At 41.0% G+C, this 17,354-nt stretch overlaps 1 protein-coding gene across 1 annotated transcript in view; it reads right to left on the bottom strand.

The window, feature by feature from the left end:
- Window positions 1-17,354, bottom strand: part of RFWD2 (ring finger and WD repeat domain 2, E3 ubiquitin protein ligase) — a gene marked incomplete at its 5' end in the record, with an annotated part of 88,245 nt that overhangs the window by 46,162 nt on the left and 24,729 nt on the right. Inside the window, 2 exons of the mRNA XM_010082529.1 lie at window positions 10,373-10,508; window positions 14,040-14,154. Of these exons, the coding sequence (XP_010080831.1) occupies window positions 10,373-10,508; window positions 14,040-14,154 (251 nt within the window). The remainder of the gene's footprint in view (window positions 1-10,372; window positions 10,509-14,039; window positions 14,155-17,354) is intronic.

Below are 17,354 nucleotides of genomic sequence, written 5' to 3'. Positions count from 1 at the left end.
CCCCCGAATATACCAAAGCCTTTCAATTCTACTTCTACCTAATATGGTGCTGTTTCTATTTTTGTATCTAACCCCAACTCATATCTTGCCATGGCTCCATATTTAATTGCAACATGGATATACTGTTCTCAGTTTTGGGGGACTTAATTGGTGAGAGGAAGGAGGGATGACAACAGCAGCTTTTGCTCTTCACTTAGATTTTCTTAAAGTCTTTCTCACTCTGTGCTTCCACTCCCTGGCCTCTGAGTGATATCCTGTCACTTTTAACAATCCCAAATTCTACATCTTATAGTCTGGTTGCCTATTTCCAACAGCCACTTTGAAGCACTGAAGTCAAAGATTAGAAATTTAGGTTATAACCCAACATCACGACCGCCAGTGAAGACTGCTCAGCACCTGGGACCAATACAGAAATTGGTATTAATATCACATATGTGAGAGTGTTTTTACAGCAGACTGATATTTTAAGGCAAAGTAATTTGTGTCACTAAGCATGCACTAGCATACTAATTTGCAGTTTTTAAAAACAAAGCTATATTCAGGCATAGGAAGCTGCTATTACAGTACTCAGATTTTGTGCTCCATCAGCTCAAAGTCTAAATTTTGTCACATATGGAAACAAAGGCTACTGAGACAAAGCACATGAAGTTTCACTATCAAGAGATTGTTTTTCTAAAGCTGTGAGTGGCTGAAATTAAAAATTGGACTTTTTTTTTTATTTGGTTGTTTTCAATAAAGCAACAGTTGCATTAGTTACTCCTTACTCCAAACCAGCTAAATACAGTCAATGCTCCTATTCCAGAGTCCTTAACTTGTGCCACAGGGGCAAGGACAGACTACTGCTGGTTGAATATATTCCCTGTCCTGCAAAATGTTTTTCAAAATATAAACTGAGCAAGCATACCATGATCCCAGACAAGTTATTGCAATCTCTACTCAGGATCAAGCACATAAAGAAAAATCTTATGATTCTCTAGACTGCTAAATAGATATTGTTTAAATGAGACTCCACTTAAATGCCTCCTATCAGAGAGCAAACACCTTCATGCCTAAGAATCACATTAGTTTGGGTTAGATGTGACCCTCAGATTACCATAAAACTGCCAGATTTGTCCTCTAATCAAGGAGTTGTCTTGGCTACTATAATTATGGCCTCTCAATGGATCAGATTCAAGTTTAATAGACATCTAATGAAAACTGCGGGACAGAGGACCCCCAGCTATTTCAGGTTGACCCCACCCCTTGGAGTTGTCTGGGATACTCCAGCTCCAGCAGCACCAGCTGCTGTTGAATGCACCCTGGATACCCTCCCCTGCCACCACGCCTCCTCCATGCTTCAAACATCTGATGGGAATATGCGCTCCCTAAGCAAACCTCTATTTGAAGCATAAAAATAAGACACTACAAGTCAGCTCTATGAGTTGATTATCTTTTTTTCCCCCTCCTCACTGTGAAACAGACAAAAAAAAGGGTGTAATAACAGTTCACTGAAGCCTTCACTTCACAGAGAAGGACAGTCCTCAGCTCCAGACTCCCTTGGGAAGATGTTATTGCACCAGCCATGCTGCAGTCACAATTTCAGCACCTTTCTTGCAGCCACAGCAGCTTGGAGTTCTATTTTGCTCTGTTTGAAGAAAGGTATTAAAAGGTACCAAGCTGACAAAGTAACATCATTAGACATAGTTCCAGGTCCACTCCATGCTTACAAAAATCCTTTCAAGTGTAATGAAATGCCATCAGTTCTAACAGAGACCACTTAGCGATACCCTTGTTCCATAAAGAGTTTTTTTAAACGGAGAACATTAGATCTGAATCAAGGAGGTTTGGTGGGCTCAGTCCCATCTCATGGCTCTGAAATCAAAACCAACAGAAGTATTGTCATGTTTTGTCATCACTAGATAAAACAGTCATTCTTTTTTTTTTTTAAACCCAATGAGAGAATGTACTATGCTATGAGATTAATTGTGCCTCCAGCAATAGCTCAGCTTTTAGAACTGGGATCCCCTCTACTTTGGGAGGAAGCAAGGGGAAGTGACCCTGAACCTAATCTCCTCTAAATACAACTCAAAATCTCCCAGGAAGCCATAGCATACTTCCAGTCTTGTCTATAAGACCATAGCTAGAGACGTCCTGTTCTACTGCATAAGTTTTTTTTTTCATACGTGTATTGAGGGGAACCTGGCTTAATCAGCACTAATGATGTTTTGGGAAATACTGAATTTTGCAAGCAACCGAACATAAAGCATATTGATAAAAAGCTACTTTACTGCTAGGCGATGCTCTTCTGCATGCTGAAGAGAAGATGATGACAATCCCAGGCTTTCTATGCCAGCTGAACAGAAGTACAATGAGCCAAAGCTGCTGCAGACAACTACCATGCAAGTTAATGAGGATTAGATTCAGTTTTTCCACAAACACCATTTAAAATACACTAGAGTAGGGAAACGTTAACTAAAAATGCCAAAAGTTAAATGCAGGATGTTTTGTATGACACTATTTAAAATTCAAGCCAAATTACCAGCCTTCCTGCTGTAATATTTTGGGTAACATACCTATATTGGAAAGCCAGGATCTGCCATTTCGCTCAGCTGGGCTGAGACACAGTGGGTTACAAACAGCTCTGACAGCAGCAGGAACACAGCCTCCACATTACAAAATATTAAGGTGGAAGAGGTTTTAAGTCTCCAAACATACTCAGCTGCCTTCAAGCGTGGGAAACATTTCCAGAGAGGAAGGCAGCAGCCTCTGTCCGAGTTGTGTAAGGAGCAGGTTTGAAGGAAGAAACCCTGCTCCATGACAAGCTGCAAGGCTGCCCGGCACAGCAGTACCGTCTTACCAGAAGCATGCCATTGAGTAGGAAGGAACTCTATCAGTTGTGATAGATACTGGCCTTCTAAACGTAAGGCCATTCAAAAGCTTGCAAGCTTGCTTTCAAGCCATCGCATTTATTACTACACCAACAAGGATTTTGTTTTTTCAAAATTGAGCATGGCAGCTGCCAACAGAGCAAAAGAGTCAGTGGAACAAATATATCAGGAGCTCAGCACAGGGGACCTCCAGCAGTACTGCAACTGTAAAACAGTCCATCCATAGGCTCCAATTCATGATTCCACAATTCCTCCACGATTTAGCTGCAGCAGCTGAAGACATTTCTGTCTCCAGCAGACCACACTGCCAGAGCTCCTATTTCTCAGAACAAATCACCGCCCAGCCTAGTGCCCCAGGACACAGCCTGCCGTATTGCTAACCCAAGCCTCCGAATCCACCTGACAACACCACCAGCTCTTCTGCACGACACCCCGCAGCAGAGCATCAGAAGGGACAGCTGGAGACAGTAACCTCTCCAAACACCTCAGCTCAATCCTACAGGCACCGCAAGGCAGGGCACCAGCCTTCATCAGTATCGATGATGCTGCCCATGCACTGCAGATGAGCCGTCTCCAGGAGCCCAAGATTAGGCTGGGGCAATTAACTCTGATGGTCCTGCTGCCCGGTAATGACCGAACGAGGTTTTAACACCATTTGAAGCGTTTTTTCATCCAACTGCCAAATCTGTTTCAGGAGATTGTTTTGATGGCATTTTGATTCTTTTTTTTTTGTCAGTATTTTGTATGCTATCCTTAAACTATTCTCCAGAAAAAATAAAAGGGATTTATTACAAATACCCTTAATTTCACACAATCTCATATACAGAAACTTCATCTGACTTCTACCTTCATTTGCACAGATGTATACACACATGTTCTTACAGGATTATATACAAAAGTGACACTTCATAACTTAGTCTACAAAACACCTATGCAGCATATAAATCCCAAACATCTCTGTCTTAGAGCCTGTATTTACTAATACAGACAATATTAATCATCATTAGCTCAAGCCTTTTCTCCAGGCTGAGCTGCTTGTCAGGTTTTTACTCAGAACTGTTTGAGCCCACACCATACATCTTTGCATACCTTAACACACCACCTCAATTTTATTTTTTTTTTCCAAATACCTGTCAGTTAACAGACTAACTCCTCTAGGTAGCAAGGAAGGAAGAAGAAAAATCCAAAGGCACGCTAATGCTTTTCAGATAACGAACTCCTAGGAAATTCAGGCATTTCCAACAAATATGGCTAGAGAATTAAAAGAACACTGTAATAAGCTACAGAAATTCATATTCTATTAGTAACAGGCTTGTTTCTTCAAACAGACACAAAAATTCACTGCATTAACACTCAACGTTAAAAGCAAGCTATGAAATTGGAGGGGAATTAAGGGAAGTCTGTCTTTGCCTTTTCAGAGCTGTCAGCATGGAAGTTCTGCATATAAGATACCATGAACCCACAGCTTTCCTGGCTTGCAAGCCCAGATCCTGAGGCCGACACAGCACTACCATCTGATGATAGCCATTATTATGTGAGCATCATGAGGAACAGAAACACAGGTACCTGCAGCCTCACAGAGAAGATTTTCGTCCTGATCAATCAAGAAGGGGTGGATGCAATGATGCAATGCAACTTCCACATGGTACCACCCTCCTACCCTAAGTATTAATCTCAGAGGACATTCCTGACACTACAGCATCCATTTTAAGAACCTGCAATTTTACAAAGCTTCTCTTCAAAAAAGCACAGTCTTATTCTAATACAATCCTGATTAAATTAACCCCCATTTGTAAATTTGTAAAAAATTGGAGATCCCAAAGTTTGGAGGAAGTGAATTGCACTTTGCACCAGACATGGCAAAGCCACATAAGGACATTGCTTCTCCTTAAAACCTAAGGCCAGAGGAAGATGCTCAGCAGAAAGTTGGGGACAGAACCTCAAGTTTCTAAAGAGCTGATCATGTACCTTTATCACAAGAGTACAGTCTCCAAGACTTGGAGGTCTCTAGTCCAATATCCTGCTCAGAGCAGGGGCAGCTCTTGGGTCAGAACAGGTTGCTCAGGGCTTTCTCCAGCCAGTTCTTGAATAACTCTGAAGATGGAGCTTGCACAACCTCTTTAGTAAGCCTGCTCCAATGTTGGACTGCCCCATGCTACAGACAGTGATCACTACATCATGTTTGCCAAGAAAGGGAAACTGCTTCCATAAACTGCACAAAGTTTCTTCAAGAAGACACAAAAAAGAAAAAAAACCAACAAAACAACAAAACAGAGCAATCATTGTTTCATACATTTGGCTTAAAAGCTGATTCCCAAATTCATCAGAAGACTGTTTAATACTTTTAACAGAACATTTATAAAAATTTACGAAGTATAAATCAAACTAAAAAAACCTCTTCTAATTATCTGCAGATGAAGACAGGTTTGAAGTACTAAGAGAGCTTAATGGGAAAAAGATATTACTACCAAATAGTCCAAAATTACTAGGAAAAAAAATTAAGTCCCACAGGTAGCCATACAACTTCCATCCACTAACTTCCCCGTTTCAAGTTACTTAAGTTTTACCCCTAGAAGTGAAAGCTTACACTGATGGAAGAACAGACTTCTCTCTCTGCAGTGTCACCAGAAGGTTTACATTTCAGGTCAAGACTGGAGATAAGAGCCAACATGCACTTTTCTGGTTTCAGAGTCCCTTTTGGCACTAGCAGCCCATCCTGGGGACTTGGAGGGCTATGTTACAGAGTTGAGAGTGTCTCTGAACTCTGAATTCAGAGATCTGAACTGACATCTGGGTAACCCTTCTGCTGGGTACAAGTCACATTTAGCTTCTGCTCAATGGATCCAGACCACAATTATGTGCTAGCAAATGTATCAGTTCTGCACTCCAGAGAAAAAGGAGAATGAGTAAGGGAAAGGCTCTGTACTTTACTCAGCTCAACTAAACAAAATCCCACATCAGCCCCAGACAACCTGTGGTCTATGGGCCGAAACCTCAGATGAAGTAAGACAAGAGAATCACAGGAACAGCAGAAACTTCAAGTAGGTTCAGAGTATTATACTTGAAGTTTCTTTGTCCACTCTGCAGTTCAAGTCTCTTTACCCAAGCATTTCTCATCCTTTCAGTCATGGGAACAGTCCAAAGAAGACAGATCCATCCAGTTTTGAGCTGCCACTTGTAAATAAGAGACCATTTAAAAAATGATCGATTTAACAGACTATAAAGAAAAATTCAGCCCTCCTCATTTCTCATCTTCTCAAGGAGCAGCACCTACAGCACTCCTAAACACAATCCTGTGAAGGATAAACCCACTTACATTTCTTTCATTTATCTTTACCACCAAGATAGAAGCATTGCTGGTCACAAACTTAATAAAATGGTTTATCTAATCTTAGACAGCCCAGGGCACTTAAAAAAAAAGGAAAAAAGGGGCTTGTTACAGTGGACATAGAACTAAAAGGTACCTTGTTAAAGTCTGGATCTGAGAATTCACATGGCCAAATAATTGTAGCCCAAAGTAAAAAGGGGAACAAACTAATAGAATAGTTCAATAAATACATGGAAAACATATTCCTAATGGATGGGCTTTCTTTTAAGAAAGATTTGAAGAAAGGATTTCAGGTCATGTTACTGAAAGGTCAACACAAACAAAAATACAATCTTGAAACCGACTTAATTGTACTGTTTGAATGCAGATGACAAAAACCCACACCATTTGTCCCCAAACTTCAGGGTCTCTGGGAAACAGAATCATATTTCCCCTAGATCTGGGGACCATCCAGCAGGGAGAACCAGGTTTCTGACAGACATCTTGCTGTAGTCTGTTTCTTGGATTTTTCTGTTCTTTTTTTTTGAAATATGAAAGACTGCCACGTTATTCTCTGAAGGCCTCTGACAGTGCTAAAGCAATTTTCTACATAAATCATTGTAATGCTAACGCTGCAGTTTACAGACTCATCTTTAAAAGAAAGCCTTTACTATTTACTGCCACAGCAAGCCGAGAGAAAAAGTTAAGCTCTGACGACTGCTCTGTCTGGAGGCATAATAAATGGAAAATTTATTCCTTGGCCCAATTCTAACAAAAGTTAATGTACTTGTGAAAACCGTGTAAATACTTTCTACTTAAGAGAACAGAGTGTATAAAAACCATTTAACATATTGAGGTACATGTACATTCACACCATAAGCATGCCGAAAGTCCCCCGAAAATTAAAGCAAAACTGAGCCAACTAGCAATTGCACAGCTTTGAACGCATTTTCACTGAACATCCTTCTCTGTTAATCTGTTTTTCTTGAAGCAAATAAGCAAAAAAAGAACTGAGGGTTGTAAATTTCGTTTGTGAGCAAGTTTCTAAGCCAGGTAAGAAAGCTCCTCTGCACTGGGCTTACGATCTCGCTGCAGGCACCTTTCCAAATAAGACTGTAAGCCTGCGATAGAAGATGCACATCTTGGGTACCAGCCCTGCACGGGTCTCCCACCCCTGCCCGCACCGCAACAGACGGCTGCCACCGTGCGGATGCTGCCCGGCCGCCGCACAGCCGCCAGCCCTGCAAGGCTCAGCGTGAGTCCCTCGGGCAAGCTCCCTGCCAGGCTGGGGAAACCTGGACTGGAGAGCAGAGCATTGGCTTGTCCCTTCATCCCAAAAGGCAACTGCAGCTTTCCTAATATTGCCCCAGTATTTTTATAGTAATACAACATACATCATGTTGTTTATGGTCTTTTATTAGTCCACAAGAAGCTCAGACATTCATAAATATGCTTGTGGCAAGGCACTCAGGAGAGTACTGTTGCTGCTCAGTTTGAGGTTTTTTCAGCCTGGTTATGTACAGTCTTTAATTACACTTTTTTTCATCCTGTTACCATAAACCCCATTTTATTTCCCTTTGAAATAAACATCAAGGTTTTGCAGATAAGAAACATATTTCCATCTTCTTCCTTTGCAAACATAAAGCTAATACATTTTAAAAACCTCTTTAAGCCAGAAAATTTTTGAGGATGTGACCTTCATGTAGGGTTAAAGCAAAGCAAACCAAACACTTGTATGCTGTCCATTTGTAACAGTAGTTTATTTTTTTAAAAAATAAACTAAAGTACAAGGAAGTTTAACTTCCAGTCAATTCTACTTTTACTCTTAAATAAACTTAAAATATCCCTTTCAAATACTTTCTAAAAGAATTTATGAGGATTCCTTATTTATTAACCTTATATTTGCTTTGTATTTAAATGTATTTGCCTCAACAGCAACAGCTGAGCAGCAAGACTTATTTTTTGTCATTTCATCAGTGTTTCCTACTGCATGCCCAGGAACACCTTTATAAATCAGTACAGTGGACCAAACAAACAACAAAACTTTTCACAGCATTTGAAAAGTGAAAATTATAAACTTTTAAAGTGCCTCAATAATTAACGTGGCCCATCTGTGGGGTACCTAAGAGGTGTTTTTATTATCTTAAGCTGCCATCACCAAGACACACATCTCATTTATCTTCACAGACTCTCTCTGAATTTGAGTCTATTAATTTGGATGAACAACAATGGTGAACACAGAAGTGTGTTGGCCAACACATACGACATGTAAACTCTTGATTAACAAATTCAAACATTAAAGGAACTGTTTGGATAGCCAGAAGCTAACAAGAATTACAGTAGCAGCATATTCAGCAGCCCTGCTTTACCAAAGCACTTCAGGATGTGCTCAGATATGAACAGTCTTAGCCCACATACTAAAACCCCTAAAAATTTCTTAAATGCTTTGATAAATAAAAAGCATGAGTAAGGGAGAACATTGAGTTGGAAGCCAAGTTATTTTTCACTTAAAAGCATTTAACTACCGATTCTAGCACTGGCTTGGAGGGAGGCCCCACAGTACCTTCATTTTAACAACAGTAACACACATTTTTCTAACATATATTTCACCCAAGAATTATAATGCTTTCAAAACAGGAGCGAGATTTACTGCCCTTCCAGCATTTTCTAACCAAATACCACAAAAATGCTGCTCTTGCAGAATGTCAAGGAGAAGGGCAAAGGAGCAAAATCCAGTCGGTGCTGAAGTTTGTAGCTGAGGAAGTTCGTCTATGTTGCAGCGAGATTCCCATCTGCATTTCATTGCAGCTACTGTGAACCCAATCAGTGCAGGTTAAATATACGTCAGATAGGTGATTATTGTGTTCTGACCTCTGTGACTAAGTCGGACATTACTTGCTACATATTGCAGTAGTTAAGGAATCAATGCTGCTTTAAAAAAAAAGTGTGCTATTCTACGCATGCCTCTGTTTCTTCACATACTACAAATTTCTTAGTGTCTTTCAACAAACATTCAAGCTGTTCTGTCACTGTCCAAATAGCTCCTTCATAAGGCATTAGATCAAGACTCAGGAAACCCAAGTTCAACTCATTATGTCATTGTCATGTCTCTTTCAAGGCCTCAGGTATGGCCACTTGGGATCTCCTGCTCCTCCTGTGTTAAAACAGATTACATTACTTCTCTCCCTCAAAAGGCTACTGTGAGCAAACATTTAAATTTGTGAAATGTGCCTGTAAGAAGCTAATAGGTCCTGCATACATGCCATGCAGAAAAGATTTCCTAATTAACATGTTGCATCATTTTTTCCACCACCATCAGCTCCAAACAAGCTACCACTGACTACTTAAATCCCGCAGGGTATGCTTCCACAGCTGCTGAAACCAGTTTCAGCTTAGGGTAGGGAGAGGCTGAGACCTGCCAGCAGCCCTATGTGCTCTCTTAAAAGCTTGATCCCTCAGGGAGCTGGGTCATGTTGCTCAACTAGAAGGTAATTCTGTCGAAAGACTTTCAATAGCATTTCATCAGCTTGAGTGTCCAAACCGGTCCATGGGAGGCTGAGATGAGCTTCAGCAGTGGTGCACAGGACAGAACCACCCCACATGGCAGGGATACAGAGTTGCTGATGTTGGCAAGAACGGAGCTGTTGAGTTGGCTTTACCACAACCACCCCCTCGCTGGTGTTTAACACTGTAAACAGAGCTTCCAACACTCCAGAGTTCAAGCAATCACAGCTGAAAACAACCCAGCTATTTAATACTTGCCATTATGACTGAATCTACCAACAATATTTAAAACCAACACAGACTCTTAAAGCTACCAACACCAAGCAAGATAGATGTTTCTTAAAATGCTAGAACTGCATCACTCACAATGCACCTCTAACTAACTAACAGGAAGAGGACAGAGCCTACAACAACAGGCTTCGTGCTTTATCACAACACCTCCAGATACTCACTGACACCTCCAAGTTTCTGCATTCGGTCTTGCCCAACACCAACGGGAATAAAAGGTACTACTGTAGTACTCGAGCACCTTTGCAGATCAATGACAATCACACATTCACAAAACTATTTTTGGGAAGCAACTGCAAAGTGTTATATATGTACAGACCACAACCTGTTTAATATGGGTTATTAACTCAGCCTCAGCAGCCTGTATCGGCATGAGACGCACTGTCAGAGCTGCAGTATGTCTTACCTGGACACTATGCTGGAGCCATTGTAGAGGTCACTAGCGTAAGATAGCGTCGCCAGAGGTCGGACAGAATTGTAGCGCGTGAACTTGGACAGACACTCCTGAAACTCATCCAGCTGGCTTGTGGTTCTGCTGTCATCTAGGGAGAGGCGGCAGCATTCGAGAGGAAAGAAACAGAGTAAGATAAACAACCTCAACAGCAAACAAAAATCAAGATGTATGTCTTCAGATGATACTACTTATTCTTGTTATGTGGGGAGGATTCTTGGTCAAAACCAGGTCTTCTCTCACCTCTAGCATCCCCTGAAGACAGTAGGATTTTTCAGAGCCCAAATTAAGTCTTTCCACTGCAATGCTGGGTGAGCCTACTGTGCTGAGAATTTGCCTAGAGATCACAGATACAGCTTTCCTGGTAGATAAGCTCGTTTAGTTTATTCAAGTTCAGAACCCATGGGCCATATAGATTATTAACATAAAACCCGCAAGCATACCCAAATGCCCTGTGAAGAACACATCTAGTTTTCTATGGAGGTGAAAGTATCTTCCTTTCCCTATACTTCTGTTATAACATGCCTACATTTGGTGTCAACTACATTCAAAATAATTTTAGTAAAAAAAATATTTGTCTTGTTACTCCAAAAACAGCAGAGCTAGGGGAGAGTTGTTTCAGGGCTGGAGAAGAAAGACAAGCATGAAACTAGAAAATTCCCTGTACTGTAAGTTTTGTGAAAATTATGACCTTCAGCAGACAAGGTGAAATTGATCCAGCTTTAATAACGATGATAAATATTCTGTGGGAAATGGAAGAGTTTACTACAAAAGTTAAAACTAAACTGCAATGCAGTTAGCTGAAAGTCATTCCCTGATTCCTCAGAAGTTCCCATTTTTCTTGGTATGAACAGAATTTTATGTAAACCTTTTTAAAATTTAGTATTTCCTAAATAAGGAAAAATTCCCAGTGGTGCCACGTGGGCAAGCCAGCCTTCCTAACACAATCACGCATCTGCGGTCAAACATTACATAGAGCCTTCAGGCTTTGTAACAACCCCCAGAATTTGCAGCAATTCTCCCTTTCCTCCTCTAACACTCCCACACCCGCTTTGTCTTTTTGCACCAGGGCAATGTAAAGGAACTACAGCTATGGCTGCTCTCACAGCAGTAACACAGCACCTCAGTTTACAGGTAGACCAGTTTGCAAATCCCACTCCTGTACACCTTGGTGGTAAACCACAGCATCCATTGCGGCAGCAGAGAAACCACGCACACAACTTGCTCACATGGCTGAGATCACAAATTTCACCCGCTAGTTAAGTTTCCCTTATCAGCAGCATAAGGAAACAAAGCTCCACTTATTAGAAAGCTTTGGAAATACTGGGGTGAAAAAATGAAAGGGTTGATCTATAAAGGCAAAATATAGTTGTGATTTCTTGTGGGAAAACAGAGAATAATCACTTTCTTACCTCTGGTAATTCTGTGCCATCAGAAATTATCTTGCTCTACACTTGTAAGGCATTTTGAAGTGTCCCTTATATGCTATTTAATGTTTGATCATATAAAGGAACAGTGAAGGCTAGTAATTAGCATGTTTAAGAGTACTAGCATTTACACTACTCATGTCAGATAGATCAAAAGCGACAAAATGAACAAAGTATTGCTCTAAATTAAAATCATCAGCACCTGACCACTACAAGAAACAGCACAAGAAGCAGCATGTAAACATCAGTGTTTTTCAAAGACTATTTCCTTCTTCAGCACTGATAGGAACAAACAGCTGCTACTCTTCCATTTTCCTCATTTAGGGATCAAGCACACAGTCCTCCTATAATTTATTCTGCTTCTGTGCCTGGAAAACCAAATGTTATTTCTTAAGACATTTTCCCCATCAAAGAGCAAGGCCACTTCATAATTACAGTTATACTATGCCTCTACTCCCTACTGGAACAGTCATAGGCTTCTCTTGCAAAAAGCTTTAAATCCACATTAAATCCTATCTAAAATGTGTCAAAAGCAGGAATAACTTAAGAGAAGAAAACTTAATAAAGTATCACAGGTTATGCCTTATTTAGGAAAAAACCCACTCTTGCAAATCCTCCACTCTTGGTGGGGCTGACAGATATGAATACAAAAAATGGTTTCACCACATTCATATTTATAGTTCCAATTATGAAGAAAGATGGCTTCTAGAAGGGAATGCTGGGAAGAGCCCCATTTGTTATCCTTGGTTAATAGGTGTTATTTGAACATAACCACAGTTATGCATCACCACGCTAGCGCCACATGAAAACATCTCAGTGTGATCTGTGAAGCACTGTAGTCTGCAAAGCAGTCGCAAGCACTTCACAGGAAACTAGCTGGTCACATACAACCAGCGTCTCAGACCTTCCAGCTACCGAAGCATGCTCTCAACATGCTGCATTCCTTGATAAAACTATTTTGCTGGGCTTGATGAGAACCAAGTCGGTCACTGCTCTGAAGTAGGTAGAAGATGTAGACATATCTAAGAGTGAGCTCCCCTAAAACACGTTGCAGCCTTTAAACTTCAAGCCAGTTTATTTTTTTTAATTAAAAAAATAATCAAGCCTCATTTTTATTTATTTAAAAGTGCATAAAACAAACTACATTATTGAAGAAAAAAATTTGGGGGTTTCTACCCCAGCTCTCTTGCTGATCTTTGTCCTGGGAGGTCAGTCCCTGCCTTCCAGGGCTACAAGTAAAGACATTCTGCCCCAGCAACCTCTGCCTGGTTCCTCCTTGTCCCTAGGAGGCTTCTCCCATCCCCTGAGGGCCGGTTGCTCCCTGCTCCTCACTGCAGTCTGTCAGTCTTCATACGCAGCTCTGTGCTGGGAATCTCTTGCCTGCCACAGCCCATTGCCTGAAACTTTTTTCCCCAAAGCTGGTTTCTTCCCCAGAGGGGCCATACAACAACCCTCCTCACCCTCAAGACATATTAATTTGACCCGTTTGTTTCTTAAGAGAATCTCGTCATGTAATTAAGAGCCATCCATCCACTAGGTAACAATTACTCTAGCTGCTGTCACACTGTTACTCCATTATGAATGAGGCAATCTAGGTAATTGTGAAAACAGCTTCTAATTCTACAAAACAAGCCTTAAATCTAAGGTGTGCCCCATGGGACAACACCACTGCTGCACACTCAGCTTCTATACTCCAAGCCATTTGTTAACCAAGACTCAATCTAGACAACATAAAGGATAACCTCCAAGTGTCCTATTGCATGCTAAACACAAGCAAATCTAACAATTTATGTTTATGCCTCTGCAGTATTTCAATAGCAATGTTTTTAACTACTGTTTTTATACCACATCTCGTAGAAAGACAACCCAACCACTGCTTTCAAATATTTGCATCTTCAGAACGAGCATCAGTGAAATGGTTTATTGTGGGTTATGCCCTTCACAGTACAGGATTACAAAGCAACACACGCACCCCTCCAAAGTGACAGGATTAAATCTTCTAAATTTAGCAACTTCAGAGATTGGTCAAGAAATACAAAACCAGGATTATTTGAATAACACATAAATATGTATAGCGACATTCCCATGCAAGGAAGAAGTGAAAGCTGCTCTCAAAAGCAAGCCTTTCTGAGGACTAGGCACTGTAAGAGGCAACTGATGTCACAAGCTGAATACCACATGCAGGAAAAACTCACCTGAGACACGTGTCATCCTGGTAGAAAAATAGCACTGCTCTAGGTCCTCAAAATGAGCTGTGAGCCGCTTGCGTCGTGAGGCTAGCGTGCTGTTATACCACGGCTGTTTTTTGGTCTGAATGGAGAAGAGAGAACACTTCAGAAAGGTAAAGCCAGGCCTGGGTTTCATTTCAGTAGATTTTATCAAATTACAAACAATTTATACACTATATATGGAGGGTTAGAAGAGTAAAAAGACAGTAAAAGATCTAGCCACTATCAGCATCTATTCATAGGGTCCTATGTTGCACCCTTTAACCTGACAAACAAGGAAAGCCACTTTTAGACTGTTCTCTTTACTGAATCTTTGCGAATTTACCAATTCCAGCCTCACGTACAGGGCAGACAGCAGCAACCCATGGGGAGTCACATCTCGCATTTGTACAGATAAGACGGCAGAGGCCAAGGATACTGGGCTTTCAGCTTCACAAATCAAACAGACTATACAACAAATACTTCGTAGATCCCTGGCAGAGAGCTCGTTTAAAAAAAAGGAAATGTTTATTTTAAAAGAGTTAGCTACTGAATTATTTCTTTTGAAGCAGCTCAGTAACTCTCTGTAAAGCTAAGCAAATAAGGGTAGAAGCAGAAGACACCATCAAGTTCAAAGGTTAATTGAAAAGAAGTCCATGAAACTCATCATTAAGGTCATTTCCCAACCTACCCAAGCAGTAATAGCAAGGTAGAAGCAAAGGACTGAAACTATATACGCAAGCTCTCATCCTGAAGCAACAGAAAATACAGTACTTCTCATTTTCATCACTAGTAAGGAAAAGGAACCAATTCTACTATACAGGAAGCATGAAGAGCACCTTGCTTTAGTTTGTATTCAGAAACTTTCACATATTGCATACTCAAAGCTAATGGGGAAACTCTGAAAGATCTGAGAACCACCAAGTTCCCTAATGAACATCCCTGACCCCATACAGGCTCCATAATGCCACTCAATGGCACTAACAGAACCCCTCCCTGTACAGCTTCCCCTCAAACCATGCAGGAGAAACAGGCTGCCCTCATTACAGCCATCAAGAGCAAACTAAGTTTAGAGCCCACTTGAATTCTCTTTATACCCCTATGAACAATAATCTAACATTTTAGAGAAAAGGAAGCCCCAAGCAATGAAACCTCCAGATGCTGTTTCCCAGGCAAGGTCCCCAACTGTATGTTGACATCGTGACTCACACTTACATGTTGACAGCACCTATGGTCTATGCAGCTTGTTCCATCCCAAAGCAACTCCAATCTCAAAACACAATTAGAACCCTAGAAAGTACTCCAACACCTTTTAACTACATTTTTCTAAAATGTCATAGCTTTAAAGAAACACTCAACACTTTTACAGTTATCTTCCTAGTAATTTTTCACACCAGCCTGCAAGGGCTCCAGCCTCTCTCAGCACATCAGGAGTGATCAGGGCTCAAGACGACTTCAAGTATCAAAGAGCAATCACTTCAGTCTCCAGTTAAGACAAGCTGCCTGCGACCTGATGAGTGATATAACCCAAGCCTAAGTCTGATCTGCCAGATGAGCCCAGTCCACACCAAGGTGGAATCAATCATGGGAAGCATCTGCCTGCTGTGCAATACACCTGCTGGGTCTCCAGAGGCAGATCCCTCCTGAGCAGGTCTCAGGCTGGGACATGGCAACCCAGCTGTGCTGGGAATCAATTTGCATTAACCCACCTTCATCAGATCTTTCCCAGATAAGCATTTTAAACTACTCATGTTTTACCAATACACTTATTGAGTTTCTATGAAGTCCGCTCTCTGGTTAAGCAATGCTGGGAAACAGAAGTAAAAAAAAAAAATAAAGGAAAAAGAGAAAACAAAAAACCCAAGCAATTTTTATTCAACTACTAAAACTACTATGGTTGTCCTAGTTGGGGATATTAGAGTGTCTGTGTTATCAAGAGTGATTTTACTGCCTGAACTCCATTAGGTGCTCAGAAGAGTCCTCTAACAACTGCAGAAAAGATCCACAGCTACACACAAGCTCCTTACTTCTCACAGAAAAGTACTGCCACTAAATCCTACCTGCAGAATTCCCCAGGGCCTGTGTGACTTGTCCACTATTTACTTCTGAAGCTCAGCTTCTGGAAGAAAACTGTCCTGTAGCTTTGTGGTATATAAAATCTTCCCCAATAACATGTTCTTGAGCAGTGCACAAAGCAATCATATTGAGGAAAAAAAGCTATGCTGTCCATCCTGGCACAGCTTTTTACTGCCAGCAGTGATTTCTGTTATGACTGACAATCAGGAAAACACACAGTTGAATTTATATTCTTCAAACTATTTTTATGCTAAAGTCTTGCTGAAATTAGACTACCTTTGAATGAAGTGTTTAACTTCAAGAATTCTCTTTCAACTTCCCATCCAAACATATATTAAAGTTTAATTTGAAAATTTGCAGTAGAGAGCACAGATTTTGCACTCCTGAGGACAAAAAAGATTATTCTCACACAAATAAAGCTGTCATACAGAATGACTAGGAAGTCTAGGTTGTTTGTTTTGTGCACTTACCAGCAGTACAGCTATGCTATTAATTTTGCCTTTGAAATAGAAAGAAAAGCACTGAGACAAGTAATGTCAGTGGAGAACAAACTCACTGTGCCAGATCAGAGTCCTGAACACAAGATCTCCACCCACATTTCACTTGCCCTCTGAAGTGAGGTAGAGCTACAATTCTTTGCTCAAGCAAAATTCTCCCAGACCACACTGACAGGAACAAGGAGCATTTTTCCACAGACTAATAGAGGGAAATTCCTAATTATCAGTTATACAGATACTGAAAAACCTGCATGCACACACACGTGTGCACCAGCCTAAAATTCAGGTGGTTTTCTTTGTACCAGTTACTGCCTCAAATAATATCCAACAGCACTTCTACTTTATTTACCAGTGTGATGTGGTTGCGTGCCACGGATGGTCCACCACCACCAGAGAGCACCTAAGACACAAGCTGGCAAGGAACCAACAGTCCCAAACTGTTCCACCTTTCTGAAGCTGTGAGTTGGGTACCAGTGTCACCTCCCCAGCCCAGCTGAATCCCTCTGAGCTGCAAGGCTGCAGCAGCGCTGTTTGGCATTCGGGAGGCCCTGCGGATCAGACAGTTTGGGGGCTGCCTGCCAAACAGCTTCATTGTATACTCAACTTTTTACACTCAACGTGAATTTTTAAGACAGTTTGTAAGGCCCTAACAAGGACAAAGTACAAAATGGCTCAGAGAATTAATGTCTCTTGTTTTAAAAGTCAAGCTTGATCCAAAGCTATTTAAGTC

The sequence above is a fragment of the Pterocles gutturalis genome, unplaced genomic scaffold, assembly GCF_000699245.1.
Source record: "Pterocles gutturalis isolate BGI_N339 unplaced genomic scaffold, ASM69924v1 scaffold37719, whole genome shotgun sequence".
Classification (NCBI taxonomy): Eukaryota; Metazoa; Chordata; class Aves; order Pterocliformes; family Pteroclidae; genus Pterocles; species Pterocles gutturalis.
This window is presented reverse-complemented; position numbering and strand designations above follow the sequence as displayed.